The 17106-nt window shown below is 45.3% G+C and overlaps 1 protein-coding gene across 1 annotated transcript in view; it reads left to right on the forward strand.

Moving 5' to 3' along the window:
* MYO7B (myosin VIIB) overlaps positions 1 to 17106 on the forward strand; it is a 135426-nt gene that overhangs the window by 48754 nt on the left and 69566 nt on the right. Inside the window, exons 4-8 of the mRNA XM_045298324.1 lie at positions 1370 to 1554; positions 3524 to 3645; positions 6662 to 6804; positions 10848 to 10961; positions 12917 to 13070. Coding sequence (XP_045154259.1) covers positions 1370 to 1554; positions 3524 to 3645; positions 6662 to 6804; positions 10848 to 10961; positions 12917 to 13070 — 718 coding nt within the window. The remainder of the gene's footprint in view (positions 1 to 1369; positions 1555 to 3523; positions 3646 to 6661; positions 6805 to 10847; positions 10962 to 12916; positions 13071 to 17106) is intronic.

A 17106-nucleotide genomic window follows, 5' to 3' on the forward strand; every position in this document is an offset into this window, starting at 1 on the left:
GGAGGTCCAGCCCCTGCCCTCTGCCTTCCTGTGGCCACAGGAGCCCCACCTGAAGGGGGCTGGGTCCACACATGCTGATATCCTGGTTGGAAAAGCATGGTTCAGTCATGCTCTCCATCCCTCACTGCTTATCTCTGCTTCCATCTGAGTATAAAAAGGATTATCTACCCTTCTGGGAGGATGGAGAAAGCTGGTATGCAGGGCCGAGCACAATGCCTGAGTGCAATAGATGCTCACTTAGTGATAATCCCACCCCCTTCTGGCCTCAGCACAGACCCAGAGGCCAGAAGGGGGAGTATAATCTTCTGCCTTCCCCTTGGCAGAGACAAGGTCAGAAGACCCCTGCCTTCCTGTGAAATAAGTTCTGAGAGACCAGAACCTTACTAGTGGCATGGTCAACCAGGCACACCTCTCCAATGAGGAGGGTAACTGGATGGACTGGGGTCTCTCTCCCAAAGCCCAGATATAGATGGGTGGTTTCCCCACCCTGAGTTCCTCAGCCCTGTTCAGTGCAGATTTCCCCGGGAACCAGCCCACCCTCAGTGTGTTGAGGTACTTGCGGAAGTACAGCCCCAGGCTTCCCCAGGGCTCTGGCTCCTGGCCACTCCAGTGCTCAGCGCTGAATGTGGGTGCTGTAGGGGCCTGTGTGAAAGAGAGGTAGCCTGGGAATCCCCAGAGCTTCTCTGGCTCTGCCTGGCTGTTCTGGGCTGCCCATCCTTTGGGGGGCCACTGGATAGAGGAGAATATGGGTGGGGAGAAGGGAGCAGCCTGTAGGAGCAATAGGGCCCTAAACAATAGATTTGCTCTGATTGGATGTGGCTGGAGTTCCTGGGACGGCAGGAAGATGAATGGATTATGGGACTTTTTAGATTTTCCCAAGTGCGTGTCATATATTCTTTCATCTGGTCCTCTTGAAACCAGGGGGATTATCTTCTCCATCTGAAATGAAAACACAAGGCATGGGAACTCATGTGATTTACTGAGATGGCTGTCCCTACCCACCCCTAGAAGGGGAGAGGGCCCAATGGATTGTAGAGAAGTAGGCAGAAATAGTACTGGGGCTCTCGCGGGACTGATTTCAACCAAGCAACCTTCATGGAACCATGTGAATGTCTAAGTACCAGGAGCTGTGCTGAATATTGGACAAGGATGGTCTCAGCCAACCCTCTTATGAACGTGCTCGCTGGGACTCCTCTTCCAGGGGGTACCCTCAGCCCCTCTGAGCGACTTCTCTTAGATTCCAGAGTACACAGGGTGCTATCCTGCCCAGAATCAGACGCCACTTCCCTGCCAGAGTCCACAGCCCAAGCGAGTAGATCGTGTAAAAGCGTGTGCCCAGGGCGGGTACTGACAATTGTTCCCTCTGCAGACATACACAGGCTCCATCCTGGTGGCCGTGAACCCATTCCAGGACTTGCCCCTCTACACCAGGGAGCAGGTCCAGCTGTATTACAACCATCACGTAGGCGAGCTGCCACCCCACGTGTTTGCCATCGCCAACAGCTGCTACTTCAACATGAAGAGGAACAAGAGGGACCAGTGCTGCATTATCAGGTGTGTGTGTGTGTGTGTGTGTGTGTGTGTGTGTGTGTGTGTGTGTGTGGTGGTAGTGGGAGGGAAGTCAGATGTCCACAGATATCACCTCTATATGTCCTGTAAAGGCTCATAAAATACCCCCTTTCCCTAATCTTTTTACTCCCAGCATGTGTGCAACAGCAGTGTGATTTAGGACTTAGAGTCCCCGCATGGTGCAACTGCTAACCTAAAGGTGAGAGGTTCAAGTCCCAGAAGAAAGTCTGGGAGACCTTCTGAAAACTCAGCTACTGAAGGCCCCGTGGAACTCAGTTCTGCTCTGACACACATAGGGTTACCTGGATTGGAGCTTATCAGTTGGCAACTGGTTTTATGGAATACAACCCCCTTGGGAGCGGTGCACAAGTCTACCTGGCCTTGGCTATGGGTCCTGTTAGAAGAAAGACTGGGTTTTATCCTCCTGTAAAGAGTTACAGTCTCGGACACTCACAGGACAGTTCTACCATGTCCTATAAAGTCTCTATGAGTCAGCATCAACTCCATGGCAGTGAGTCTGGATTTTTATATTTGATGAGTCCTGTTGACCTCCTTACTAGAAGGCCACCTCCTTCCTGCCCCCCACTAGGCTTCCTTCTTTCCCCACCTGTGCACTACTAAGACCTGTACTCCCCAGTGTTCAGCAAGTATTTACTGAGACCAGAAAGGAAGGGTATGGAGATGGCGAGGGAGCTTTTTTAGAACTGAGGCCCATGATACCTTTCAGGGGTGCAGGAATAAAACAGATGAGGCCTGCTCCCCACACACACTGAAGTCCCAGGGGGCTAGGCAAGGATAGGGGTAGTGGCAGCTCTGGATGACTGGGACTGGCAGGGATGCATCCTCTCCTGTCCAATTCATGACTGTTCTCCTTAGACTGTTCCTGGGGCCGGTATCTGCCTGCTCCCTCACCTGGCCAGGACTTAGAGCTAGGCTATTGGAATGTAGGCATTCGTGATGCACATGTTAGCATGAACAGGAATCCTTAGAGACCTTGTCAAAGTACAGATTCTGACCCAGCAGTTCTGTTTCCAATCTGGAAGTGCTACTAAGCTGTAGGCCACATTTTAGGGTCTACCTTGTAATGATGAAGTTTTCCATAAAGAATGTATTAACAGGTATTGTTTTAAGGCTTAATAATAATAGTAATAATGGCTAACCTGACAGTATGTTATGTGCCAACAGTGCCAACAGTGATTTTTTTTAAAACTTAAACTCCATAATTCATTTTTAAAAGCCTTGTTTTCATTTCTCACCATTTTGGAGTTAATACATAATCACTATAAATATGAATTTTAGAGATTTTCAGGAAAAAATGCTGAATCTGTTTCTAAGAAAAGACTTCTCTCCATCTTCTTGGTGACTTCCTATACTGGCTTCATGAGTCTTCCTGACTGTATGTACTGTAATTTGTTTCTCTTATTAAAGTTGCTTCCAGCTTTCCGTAATTATAATGATAAATAATGCTTTAAGGAGCAAAAAGCTTGCTAAGAAAGATTTTTCTAAATTTAGGATTATTTCCTTAGGTTAAAAGTCAGGAATAATTTGTAAGGTGTCACACTTATGTCAAATTGGTCCCGAGAGGACTGTTGTCATTTCCCTTGACTCATGTAGACAACAGTTACTGGTATAGAAGAGGCACAGTGTTTATGTGGCCCTCTCGGTTCAATCTGTGCTCGCTGCACTCTGTGTTGGTCCTACACGGACAGCCATGGCAGGATAAGACCTTGAGGAGCTAGCGCTTGGCAGGAAAAGAGGAAACATGAATCAATAACCAAACCAACTAATCAATGCCTAAATCGGAGTACACAACTGGAGCCCCTGGGCACCTTTGGGGAGCATGCAGAGGATTTCCACACACGGAGAGGGCTTCAACTGGTCAGAGGGGGTCTGTGGGATGGGGCTGATTGGTGCCGAAGAAAGACTGTCGATTGACTCTCCTCCGTCTTTGCAGCGGTGAGTCTGGGGCTGGGAAGACAGAGACCACCAAGCTCGTCCTGCAATTTCTGGCCACTGTCAGTGGCCAGCATTCCTGGATTGAGCAACAGGTCCTTGAGGCCAACCCCATCCTGGAAGGTAAGGTGCCTTCGGGAAACGGCTGCACTGGGACTTTCCCCCTGGGAAGTGTAGGTGGAGGAAGATGAGATGTGGCCCTGGGTCAAACAGAAACCTCCAATGATCCTCAGGATTTCCAAGGATCCAAACGATGAGGAGGGGGTGGCTAGGTGCCTGTGGGAGCTCCCAGACAGCACAGAAGGAAAGATTGGTGGCGTTGTAAGCTTCCCTGCAGAGCATTTCTCCCAGTGGGAAATACCTATGCCTTTTAAAAGGGGCTCTAAGATAAACGGATTTGGGAAAAGGAAGGTGCGTCAGTGTGGTCATTAGAAGGCAGATCTGTGATGGAGTTATAATGACAAGAGATTTATTGAGGGGTAATTCCTGCAGGAGATAAAAAGGGAAGGCAGCTGAAGGGATAAAGTCAATCTTGGCCAGCCTTTGGAAGCCATTCAAGGATTCCTGCCTTAGGCCAAGATAACCAGATTGGAAGCCCACCCCCACCTCCCACCCATATGCGCAAGGAATTAGCTGGGGGACCAGAATATTATGCCAACACGTCATTCCAGTTTCTTTTCTTTAAAACAAAACAAAAAAGGCAAACTTTGTTCAGCCCTATAAATCCATTTCATTAATTTTCTACTTTATTAAGATAGAATTCACATGCCACCCAATTCATGGTTTAAAGTATAAAATAGTTTTGCGCATATTCACAGAGTAGGACAACAATCACCACCTATTCCGCTAGTTATTGCCGCTACGGGTCCCCAGAAACTACTAATCTACTTTCTGTTTCTCTAGGTTTCCCTATTCTGAACATTTCATATGAACGCAATCATATACGACATGGTCTTTTATGACTAGGTTCTTTCGCTGAACATAACGTTTTCAAGGTTGCTCCATACTTTGACATGTATCAGTAGTTTAACTCCTTTTCGCGGCTCAGTAATATTTCAGTACCCACTTGTCTCAGTTTGTCACACTGTGGTAGCTCGTGTGTTGCTGTGATGCTGGGAGTTCTGCCACCAGTATTTCCAGTTCCAGAAGGGTCACTCATGGTGAACAGGTTTCACTGGAACTTCCAGACAGTAGAGGAAGAAGGAGGAAGAAGCAGTCTTCTAAAAATCTTCTGTATAGCAGCAGGACATGGTCTGATACAGTGATAGAAAATGGGCCCCCAGTTTGGAAGCACTCAAAATATAATGGGGGAAAAGCTCCCTCCTCAAAGTCAGGTGGACCTAATGACAGATTGAGCAAAGCTTTGAGATATTCATTTACTGATGTGGCATGACTCAAAATAAGGATAGCTGCAAATATACATTAATCATCAGAATGTGGAATGTATACAATGTAAATCTCATCAAATGGAGAGTCATCAAAAGACAATGGAGTGCATAAAAATCAATACCCTAAGCATCTGTGAACTGGAACAGATTGGTATTGGTCCTTTTGAGTTGGGCAATCGTGGTTTACTATGCTAGGAATAACAAGCTCAAGAGAAATGATATTTTCTTCATCATCAAAAAGCTCTACCTTGAAGCACATTGCTATTTGTGATAAGATATCAGTACACCTACAAGAAAGATCAGTTAATACAACTATTATTCAAATTTATATACCAACTACTCAAGTCAGTGATGAAGAAATTGAAGAATTCTACCAACTTCTTCAGTCTGAAATATTCAAGCATGCAATCAAGATGCATTGATAATTACTGGTGATTAGATTCGGTAGTTGGAAAAGTGTATGGTCTTGATGACAGAAGCAGTGCTGGAGGTTGCATGACAGAATTTTGCAAGAACAACGACTTCTTCATTGCAAATCCCTTTTGCAACTCAGATTAACAACTCAAAGGGTGACCTCATATGGATCTCACCAGATGGAACACACAGGAATTAGATCGACTACATCTCTGGGAAGAGATAACAGAGATGCTCGAGTTTAGCAGCTAACAGGAGGTCAGGAGCTGTGGAAAAGAAGCTCAGATGCTCATATGTAAGTTCAGGCTGAAATTGAAGAAAAGTAAAACAAGTCCGCGAGAGTCAAAATAAAATCCTCCGTATATTCCACCTGAATTTAGAGAACATCTCAAACATATTTGATGAATGCTGGGATGACGTCAAGAAGAAAGCAAAAAGTCAATGTTCTCACTTTTAAGATGCGACACCTTTCTATGTTGAGAATTAATCTGGTATTATAATTAAGCTACTTGTATGATAAGACTCTGGGTTTGGTTTTCAGTAATATCAGTTCTGGTACTAGATGAGATTTGGCTTTCTTTCATGGCACAACTAGAAGCTTTGAGGCCATTTACTCAGTATTTGAGCAAGGCTTCTGAAACTCTGAGTTCCTCTCTCCTCTCTCTCTCTCTCTCTTCCTTCTCGCAATATAAACCTATCCTTTTATATATTTATAATCATAAGTATCCTGATTTTGTTTCTCTAGACAACCCTGCCTAACACAGCATCCTTGTTCTGGACCTGATTCTAGGGGGAAAGTATCGAGTCTTTCATGTTAAGTCTGATATTAGCTCGGGGGCTTTCATAAATTTGGCTATTTATGATTGAAGAAGTTTCCGTCTATTCCTAGTTTGTCAGGTGTTTTTATTATGAAATGATGTTGGATTTTGTTAAATGCTTTTTCTGTGTATGTTGAAATGATTATGTGGGTTTTAGGTTCTAGTCTATTGATAACATGCTACATTAACGAACTTTCAGATATTAACTAACCTTGCATTTCTGAAATTAATTCCAGTTAATAATCTGTAAAATTATTTTTATGTTGTTTTCCTCCTGTATCTTATGCTGCAGCTATATTTCTACATCTGCAAGCGTATCCCATGTTTTCTCACGTCTAAACATTTATCTACACTTTGCCTCCTCATCACATGCCCTTAGCTGCCTGCTGAAACCCTACCCATACTTAAGTTCTGTGCTCAGCTGTCTCTTCTTGTTGAAGTCTTTCACATGGCCCTACTAAAAACACGTTTTGTCCTTTTGGCTCATCATGAGCATCACCACTCCTTCTGTTCCCCCAGCCTTTGGAAATGCCAAGACAGTCCGAAATGACAACTCAAGTCGCTTTGGGAAGTACATTGACATCTACTTCAACTCAAGTGGGGTGATCGAGGGTGCGCAGATCGAGCAGTTTCTCCTGGAGAAGTCCCGGGTCTGTCGGCAGGTGAGGCTGCTGCCACTGGGCTGCAGCTACACGGTCCAGGGAAACCGCCTGCCTCAAGGGAGATCACTATTGTACCAGAATTGAGAAAGTACCTCCTATCCCTCTCCCCACTCCATATCTCCTTCCCAGGGACCTCCTCAAACTCCCACAGGACCTACTATGTTCCCAAAGACCTACAGCCTTACGTTGATATAGGTTAGTACCTCATATTTGGATAGCAATTATCTTTCCCCAGGAGTCCAAGAAAACAAACAATAGAATTTTCTCCATTTTAAAGTTTTTATTCATACAATTTTTTGTTGTTTTTGTCATTCTTTGATGCCTACTATTCTTCATCTGTACTAAAACTGTATCTAAAGTTAGACCAATCCCCAGGCCTAGGAGGGGTGTGTCCTGGGTTATGCTTGGGCCATGGCAGGAAAACGTTTATTATGTGAATAGAACATGTTAATAAGATGCCATGGTGGTATTTTGTTGGGCTACTACCTACAAGGTCATCAGTTTGAAACTACCAGCTGCTCCTCTTGAGAATGAGGGGCTTTCTAGTCCATAAAGAGTTACAGTCTCCAGAAATCACAGGGGGCAGTTCTAGGGTCACTATGAACCAGCATAGAATCAATGGCAGTGAGTTTGGTTTTGGGATTTATTATGTTAATAGAAGGAACCTTGGTGACATAATTGGTTCATGTTGGGCTGCTAAATACAAGGTCAGTGGTTTGAACCCACAAGCTACTTCCTGGGAGAAAGATGAGGCTTTCTGCTCCTGTAAAGACGTACAGCCTCAGAAACCCCAGGAAACAGTTCTACTCTGTCCTATAGAGTTGCTGTGTGCCCCAGTCGACTTTATGGTAGTGGGTTTAGTTCATTGTATTATGATTTTGAGATGTTAGAGCAACCATGCATTTCTGGTATAAATGCGATTTAGTCATTCTGTGGAACGGGAACGGAATGACTATTAAGAACACCCTGGGGCCAGAATTTAGGTGCAGGGTACAAAGGCTGGCTTCCTGGGCATGAACCCTGTGCTATCATTCAGGGTATATACTCACTTAGTTTAATGTTCTTCTGTAGCTGTCTTGAAAGTTTTAATAATTTTGAACAATGGACTTGAATTTTTTTTTGAGTTCCTCAGACAGTAATTTTTTTAAAATCATTTTATTAGGGGCTCATACAACTCCTATCACAATCCATATACACATCAATTGTGTAAAGCGCATTTGTACATTCATTGCCCTCATCATTCTCAAAACATTTCCTCTCCACTTAAACCCCCGGCATTAGGTCCTCATTTTTCCCCTCCCTCCCCGCTCCCCCCTCCCTCATGAGCCCTTGATAGTTTATAAATTGTTATTTTGTCATATCTTGCCCTGTCCGACGTCTCCCTTCACCCACTTTCTGTTGTACGTCCCCCAGGGAGGAGGTCACATATAGTTCCTTGTAATTGGTTCCCTCTTTCCTACCCACTCTCCCTCTACCCTCCCTGTTTCGCCACTTACAGTTGCCTCCAAAATCATGTAGCCAGTCAAGAATGGCGGGGAACCTCAAGTCTGGCATCCACAATATCAGAATGAACACAGCTTTGTCAGGGGAGGGTACGCTAATAGGATGGCATCACCTCTAACAGGTACACATATGTTCATGTGCACATCCTACACCGAGGAAGGTCCATAATGAGGAAGGGATAACAAATAGGGGCTGAGACTGTGTGGGGATGGACAGACACGTTGGCATGATGGAAACCTGGAAAAGGATGCTCTTATTAGTGACCTTGGCCTGTTGTCATGCATTTTCCCTATATTATCTCATTTGACTTCATGAGAACCCCAAACCAAATTCACTGCCATCAAGTCAGCTACAACTCACAGTGACCCCATGTTGCATAGGTTCCCAAATGTATTTGGCTAACCACATCCTTTTCAGAGACTACTCAGTCCCCACCCCATGGTGGCAATTTAAAATGTTTGTACTACAACCCATAATCCAGGATAAAATGTGTCTGTTTTTGCAGCGCCCTGGATCATTCCAATGTTCTCCAGGGGCGGCATTGTCCACTTTGGGAAATACTGTTATATAGGGTTGAAATGGTCCAGAGGACGTACTCCACACTTAGCTCTTGCTGATATTGAGATCCCTCCCCCTGCTTCTCAGAAGGCTCCTTTTATATGCAGCAGGATGGCACTGCAGGGAATTGTGTTCACAATTACTCATAGGCAAATGCTATCAGTATTTGCCTCCCTCCTTCTTACCACACTCATGGAGGAAATGGTCCTGTGGTGGGAGTTAGAGACTTTGGTTAGAAGAGCCACATAATTCACTGCTGCTGCAGGCTCCATCACCAGGAGAGGGAGACATTACCCTCATCTTATAGGTAAATAAATGTGTCCAGATACATCACGTAACTGGGGTCACAGAGAGAGTGGCAAGTAAAGTCCCTCTGACTCTGAAGTCTGCCTTTTCCAGAAGCTTGTACTTCCTCACTCAATAGTTGGTGATGGAAAGAGAGAACAAACCAAACCAAAAAACCCATTGCCTTTGGGGTCAACTGTGTCTTATGATAACCCATGTGTTAGAGCAGAACGGAGCTCTCATGAGATTTCTTGGTTGTGATTTCTATGGAAGCAGATCACTAAACCTTTCTTCTACATCACTGCTGGGTGGATTTGAACCCTTAACTGTGTCAGCAGCTGTGTTAGTCTGGGTACTTTAGAGAAACAAATCCACAGAAACTCATATGTGTAAGAGAGAGTTTTATATAAAGGTTAAGTGCACATCAAGAAAACATCCCAACCCAGTGCTGCCCAAGCCCACAAGTCCAACATTAGCCCATATGTCCAACACCAATCCATAAAATCTTCCTCCATCTCACAAAACACACATTATGATGCTGACTGCAGGAGGAAAGCTGAATCAGTGAACGTGTAAGCATCTCAGCGCTGGCAGGGGTCTCAACATGGGTGCTCCAGCACTCAGGGCTGCATCGGGGTAGGTCCATGAGGCTTCTCCTCAGGGATGTCTTACAGGAAGTGAGCCTTGCCACCTGAAGCAGGGGACTGGCTAAGGCAAAGCAAGAGACCCGAGAACTAGAAAGGCGAGGCTCACTGAGCCATTTATCTCTCCACCCTGCAATTAACCCCACATGCGTTTATCGGCCAGGTTGGCACAATAAACTTTAACTACCTCAGCAGCCAATCACAAATGATTTGTGCCACCCAGGAATCCCCTAAATGGATAGGAAATTTACAAACAGGTTAGAAACAAATCCCATCCTTGATAAAAGGGAGGCAAAAAACCATTATGACACATATACTATAGGAGGGACATTGGTGTTCAGTGGTAGAAGTCTTGCCAGCCAATGCGTCCATTTGTCAGTGGAGCTTTTTGTGTGGCCCTCTGCTGGTGAACTGGTCTCACTGGGGCCTCCAGACTAATACAATCTAGGAAGAAAGACCTGTTAGTCTACTTCCCCAAAATACGTCAATGAAAATCCTATAGACCATAAAGGTCTGATCCCATTGAACATGGGATTGTCATGACTTAGGGCCTGACGCCATGGCAGCTAAAGCCAATGGCAGCATACTACGTACGGAATTCTGGGCAAAGCTACAAAGGATAAGGAGGTCTCTATGCGCTAATGTGGAGAGTTGCCCACACACGTATTTAGAAAAAAGGGGGATTGCGGAACAATGTGTTCAGGGTGATCCCTTATACACACACACACACACACACACACACACATTTGAAGACTACCATCACTCACTCTGGTGTGTATGAGCTAGGTTGCAGGACTTTCCAGGCTTCCAGGAGCAGGTAAGATGCAAATGGATACATGGCAGGGGGAGGTAGTCTTTGGCCCTGAACTGTCAGGCTGAGCCAGTCTTTGAGTTCCAGGATGAGGACAGCAGCCACCCTCTCCCTGGGTCAGTACTAGAGCCAGGACACTCCTGGGAAGATCTTGTCCTGAGGCCAGGGGTTGAAAACGGTGCTAAATCTCCACAGCCAAAGGGAACGGCTTACAGTCATTTCTCTTAACTGCCTTCTTCTAGGCCCAGGAAGAACGCAACTTCCACATCTTCTACTGCATGCTCATGGGGATGAATGTTGAGGAGAAGAAACTGCTATCACTGGGGATGCCCTCCGAATACCACTATCTGACCATGGTAAGGCTTGCCCTTCCTCTACCCCGCTTGCCTCTCTTCTCTATAGAAAATGCAGAAAGCGGAGCAGGTGAGGAAGAAAGGCCAGGGTATATTAAAATCTGGGCTTACTGTGGCAGAAGAGCTCAAATTCCATCTTGACCCCTAAATTCCCACTCAATCCCTCTGTTTCTGGCATCAAATTACAGAAATGTATACTCCTAAATGTGCTCCTCATTTTCTGCTATGGAATTGTACCTCCATGCTCCAAACTGAACCCCTGTTCTTCCCCCACAATCCCTCTCATCTTTTGGTCACCCAGGGCCAAAGAAGTCATCACCCCTGTGAGTCATCAAGAAGTCACCTACACTCACCTCCTTAGTTTCACATCCAATTGCCTATCCCCCTAGGTGCCCCTTAAGCAGCTGCCTTTGAAAGTAAGGGCCTTGTTTTTAATGGTCCCCCATTGCCCCAGGATAATGCCGCACAAATAGCCCGCCAGTTCATGCTTATTGATGAATGATTGAATGAATGAATTCTGCCTCTTGAGTGTGTATACAATCCCTGCCCGCCTTAAAGGTCTTCATCATCTCTTGCCTGGGGCATTTCAGTAGTTTCCTCACCTTCTAATCTCCCTTTCCTTTAGGCATTAGAACCACTAGGTCCAAAAGTAGTCTTCCTAAAATGCCAGTCTGACTATCTTGTCTCTGGTTAAAATTCTTCGGTGATCTCACTGTGTGGTGGATACCTGGTTTCTAAGCCTCTCCATGGTCTAACCCACTGATTTCTCTTGTCACACCTGGGATCACAGCTCCCATACAATAGCTCCCCAGGGCCTCTTCCCCAGTGCCTTTGCTCACACCGTCCCCAGCCTAGAAGGCCCTATCCCCACCATCAGTCCTTTTCTCCAAGATGTTTTCCTACTTCTCAGTGAGCTGGTCTTCTGTTGTTGCAATACACATAGCTCAGATGGATGTGATGAAGTGTTCACTGCCTGCCCCACTGAGTGCACACACTTGGGAACTTCTACTTCAAACTTTCTAGCAAGTAGTACAGGGCATGGCACACAAGGAGCCTTGGGAATGACTTGTTAATGGCTGAAATTGCTGCATTCAGTCTCAAGATCCAGGTACAGGAGGTCTCACTGATCCTGTGAGGGGGGGTGACTAATGGAGGCTCAGGGAAGTGAAAGGTTGGATCCAGGACCACACAACATACTGCGACAAAGCTGAAAAAGCCCTTCAGCCCTCATGGCTTCACACTTGGTGCTTCCAGGCCTGAGCCGGGCTTTGCTTTTCCTTCTCTTTGTTCAGCTTTTGGGCATGGGGTTAGGCAAGGTGGGATGAAGTGGGGGACACCAAGATCATGCAGGTTCTTCATCCTGAAAGAGGGCACTCTCAGACCTTCCTTTTCTGCAGCCCTCTCTAGCTCCCTGGCACAACTCTGGTCATCTTTGAGTTGGGGGTTACATTCAGATTCTAGCCTGAGCCCCATTCAAAGTCCTAGGACCAAGGCCTTAGAGTGGATTTGAGTACTAAGTTCTGGGCCAGTCCTTCTGGTTAATCTCCCCTCATGGGCCCACAGGGGTCTCTATTTCATGGGTTTAGTCCAAGGTGTATGATGTAAGTGGATACCTATCCATCCCTGCTTTGTGATTTGCTCAGTGGGTTTTTTTACCAAACCTATCTTTAATCTTCATAGCCTCTGTGTACAATAGGTATGAAGCTCTCAGCTGTTTTATAAGGGGAGGCTGGGGTTCAGAAAAGCAAAATGCCAGAGTCCCAGAGACAGCTCTGTCTTATTAACAGAAGGAGGGGGGTGGGGGCAAGGAAGGTCTACAGTGACACTTTCTTCATTCTTGGCACAAGAGCTAAGACGAGTATAAGACAGCAGGTGAAGGGGATTGCTGGCTTGGGGTGGGGCATTGGCACCTGCCCCATGAAGCCTTGTGTCAACTATGTGTGTGCCCTGTCCTGTAGGGGAACTGCAGCTCCTGTGAGGGTCTCAGTGATGCCAAGAACTACGCCCACATCCGCTCGGCCATGAAGATCCTCATGTTTTCCGACTCCGAGAACTGGGACCTAAGCAAGCTGCTGGCAGCCATTCTCCACTTGGGAAATGTGGGGTTTATGGGTAACGTTGCTTCCACTCAGACCTAACTTGGGAGAAGGGAGAGTGGGAGGAGAAGGTCTCTGGGTATTCACACGGGAATGCCTGCAGAAGTTCATTAATCCAGCCTGCCCTTGGGCAGATGAAGAAACCGAGGCCCAGGATGAGTGGGGGTGGCTTGCCCAGGAGACAAAGAGCCAATGAATGGTTTAGAGCAGTGGTTCTCAATCTTCCTAATGCCTCGACCCTTTAATACACTTCCTCAGGTTGTAGTGAACCCCCAATCATAAAATTATTTTCATTGCTACTTCATCACTGTAATTTTGCTACTGTTATGAATTGGGCGACCCTGGGAAAGGGTCATTTGACCCCCAAAGGAATCTTGACCCAAAGGTTGAGAACCGCTGGTTTAGAGCCTGTGTCCCCAGCCTGAGTAACTGTGAGATGGTGCAGCTGATGTGCTCAGCTGATGAAAAAGTTGGAGATTTGAGTCCACTCAGAGGAGCCTCGGAAGAAAAATCTAGTGGTCTACTTCCCAAGAGTCAGCCTCTTAAAACCCTATGGAGTACAATTCTACTCTGAGATAAATAAGTGGGTCACAATGACCTGGAATTTATATGATGACAGCCGGTTTGGGTCTCACAAGCAGGGTCTCTTGGTGGGTCTGGCTTTCCATCTCTGTCATTCACTTACACCCAGAGGTAGGGGGGAACTTCCGGAAGGGGAGACTCAGAAGGAGAAGGAGGGAACAAGTTAAGTGTAGTGGAAACTATAAAAGAAGAGCGAGAGGGAGGGGGTAGTGGGGAGGGAGGGGGAAAAATGAGGAGCTGATGCCAAGGGCTTAAGTGGAGAGCAAATGTTTTGAGAATGATGAGGGCAAGTAATGTACAAATGTGCTTGACACAATTGATGTATGTATGGATTGCGGAAAGTGTTGTATGAGCCCTAATAAATGATTTTTTTTTAAAAAAGAAGAAGGGTGAACCCTGGCTTACAATTCAGTTGGTAGAAAGTGCCAGGGCATGGGAATGGTGGGCTTTGACGACTTGGGGTCTTTCCTGGGCCATGGTCTTCAGATTAGAATGTCAATCCATGTGTGCGGAAGCTAACGCACAGGAAACAATTCTGCACATCTGAGTGAGTGCAGGAGGGAGCAGGACTCACCTGCATCACATCTAAGTGGGCTTCCAAATGTTTATGGAAATCTTTCATTATCCTTCATTTTTCCATAAATTTTTTTAGAACATTTTATTAGGGGCTCATACAACTGTTATCGCAATCCATACACACATCAATTGTGTAAAGCGCATTTGTACATCATTCTCAAAACATTATCTCTCCACTTAAACCCCCGGCATTAGGTCCTCATTTTTCCCCTCCCTCCCCGCTCCCCCCTCCCTCATGAGCCCTTGATAGTTTATAAATTGTTATTTTGTCATATCTTGCTTTCCATAAATATTTGACACTCCCTCATATTCATAATCCTTGAGGGCCTCTCATTCCAGTCTCTTTACCCTGAGGCTCTCTCAGCAATACTGACTAAACACCCGGTCCTACCCCTTGCTACATGCCGGGAACTTAGAGATGAGTAAGGCACAGCGTAAAAATAAAAGTATATCCAGAGTGTCGAGTGCAGTAAACAAGGAGCGAGCTAGCAGGGAGGCCCACTGGATTTGTCAGTTTATCAGTGACACAAGAACGACATGAAAGGGGTCGGGCAACAGGCGAGGGCAGGAGCCTGCAAGTACAGGGAGTTGCATGTATAGAGCCCCAAAGGCAAAAGGGAACAGCATTTAGAGAAATCTAAGCGGTTTCATGTAGCTGAAGTATAAGTTGTCAGGGGGACTGTCAAACCAGGAGGCTGGAGAAGTAGACAGAGACACACCTCTGAAACGTCTTCTGTTCCATATCAAGGAGTCGGACCTTCATCAAGAACTTCTAAATGCCAGACCATAGATTACTAAGGAAAAGAAAAATGTCATTGGATCCCAAAGGAATGGGAAACCCCAGAGCAATGCCATAGATTTTTCAAAGAGCTTAATTGATCCAATTTTTGAAAGTGTGGCCCTTATTTTATATCCCTTTTTAATGTTTTATTTAACAACTTATTAAATTATTTAATGACAATAAATGAAACAAAAGATTGTTTCAATGATCTTTCTTTACAAAAGATTTGATAAGCTTATGCTGAGCCTCAACTTTTCTCTCGACATTCTCCTGGTTTGTGAAAGACAACTTTGCTAGCCCTCTATGAAATATAGGTCCAATGCAGGGCCAAGCAAACCGTGACGGAATCAGCCTCTAGAGAGGCCACTCTCCAACTTGCACTTGGAGCAACAATAGACCAGGTAATTCAGGTCAGCTTTCGTCTAAGCATAGTATTAGAAAATCTTTGAAAAAATAAAAACGGTAAAGGTAAGTCCAAAAGTACTGCTACAATAATCTTAGAAGCCTTCATTCAACCAAAAATTATTAAAACGTGAAGCTATTGTTTCTTGACATGTCCTCTACCTAGGTCTATATGCTGTGATGGCCATGTTTCTCTCTCTAACCCTCCCTTACCGATTCTGCACATTCCTAAAACTGTACATCATGTCAAAATGGCAGAGGGACTCACATAAAGTACCTTGAGTTTGGGGAACAAAAACAGGGCTGACAGGGCCAGATATGGACTGTCAGAGGTATGGGGTGAGGCTTCCCAACCAGACTCTGGCAGAACAGCCTTTGCGCCCTCAAAGAGGGAGCAGGTGCGTTGTTGTGAGAGGAAGAAATTCCTTCATACAAATGTCCCAGTAATTTCCCCTCCCACTTTATTGCAATACTTTCTTTATTGCAGTGGTATGAAACTGAACCTGCACTATCGCCGAAGTATTCCTGCAGTGTATTGACTCCATGTTCTCTGCCATGGCTTAAAAAAAAACATTTTATTAGCATACAATTCATGTACCATACAAGTCAATGGTTTGAATATGTTTTAAAATGAGTGTGCAATCATCACCACAATCAATTTTAGATGATTTCTTCATTTTTGTACTCATTATTAGCTCCCCATCTCTCCCCAACCTCCCCTAAGGTAATATTAATGTAGTTATTATCTGTATAGATACTATAAGTAAGCTCCATGGGGACTTTGATAATTCTAATAGTGGTATCGTTAAGCAAGCCAGATCATATCGGCTCTAAAATACTATTGGGATAAGAGGGGTATTCATATATGGGAAAGCTTTTTAGGCTAAATACATGGTATATCCACTTACACATATTAAAACACTTAAATAGCTGAATCCTGTCTTTGAAAACAATGAGGATTCGACACAAGGCACAAAGTTCAATTACACTCATTCTCGACAGCAGAACTATATCTATAGCACTAAGATATGTCTTTAAAAGCTAATATATATATAGTGGCAAATATATGATACTCCTAAGTTGCATGTTGTTGTTGTTGTTGTTGTTGGGTGCCCTCAAGTTGGTCCCAACCCACCCCGACCTGTGCACTACAGAATGAAGCACTGCCTGCCTGGCCCGGGCCATCCTCCCAGTGGTCCCTATACCTGTACCCATGGTTGCAGCTACTGTGTCAGCCCATCTCCTTGAGGGCTTTCCTCTTTCTTGGTGGCCTCTCTACTTTACCAAGCATAATGTCCTTCTCCAGGGACTGAGCTCTCCTGACAACACGTCCAAAATATTGGGCAACCTCAAAAGCAAGAGGTTTGAACCTAAGTCCAGTGACTTCCTCCTTTTCCCTGACGACGGCATTACAGCTTTAAGTCTAAAGGGGGCATGCCAGTTCCGTTCTTCTGCAACAGGTGTGTTTAAGGTAAACTCCCGTTCATGTAGTGGGTTTGCCCACTCAGATCCTTCTCATGTTGTCCTGGCCTTTCTCACCAACGCACTTTTCAATTTTCTTGGAACTTCTTCGTAGTAATCCTCTGTGATAATCCAGTGTCTTTTGAGAAAATATCTCAAGATGACCCCTCGGGGGTTCCCCAGTTGCCATAAGCCTCTGAGTTGATCTCCTGGAATGTAACTGGCCCAGTGGATGCCCTCAGAAGCCACT

This window comes from Echinops telfairi, unplaced genomic scaffold, assembly GCF_000313985.2.
Source record: "Echinops telfairi isolate 266 unplaced genomic scaffold, ASM31398v2 ScPeMD7_4;HRSCAF=17, whole genome shotgun sequence".
Taxonomy (NCBI): Eukaryota; Metazoa; Chordata; class Mammalia; order Afrosoricida; family Tenrecidae; genus Echinops; species Echinops telfairi.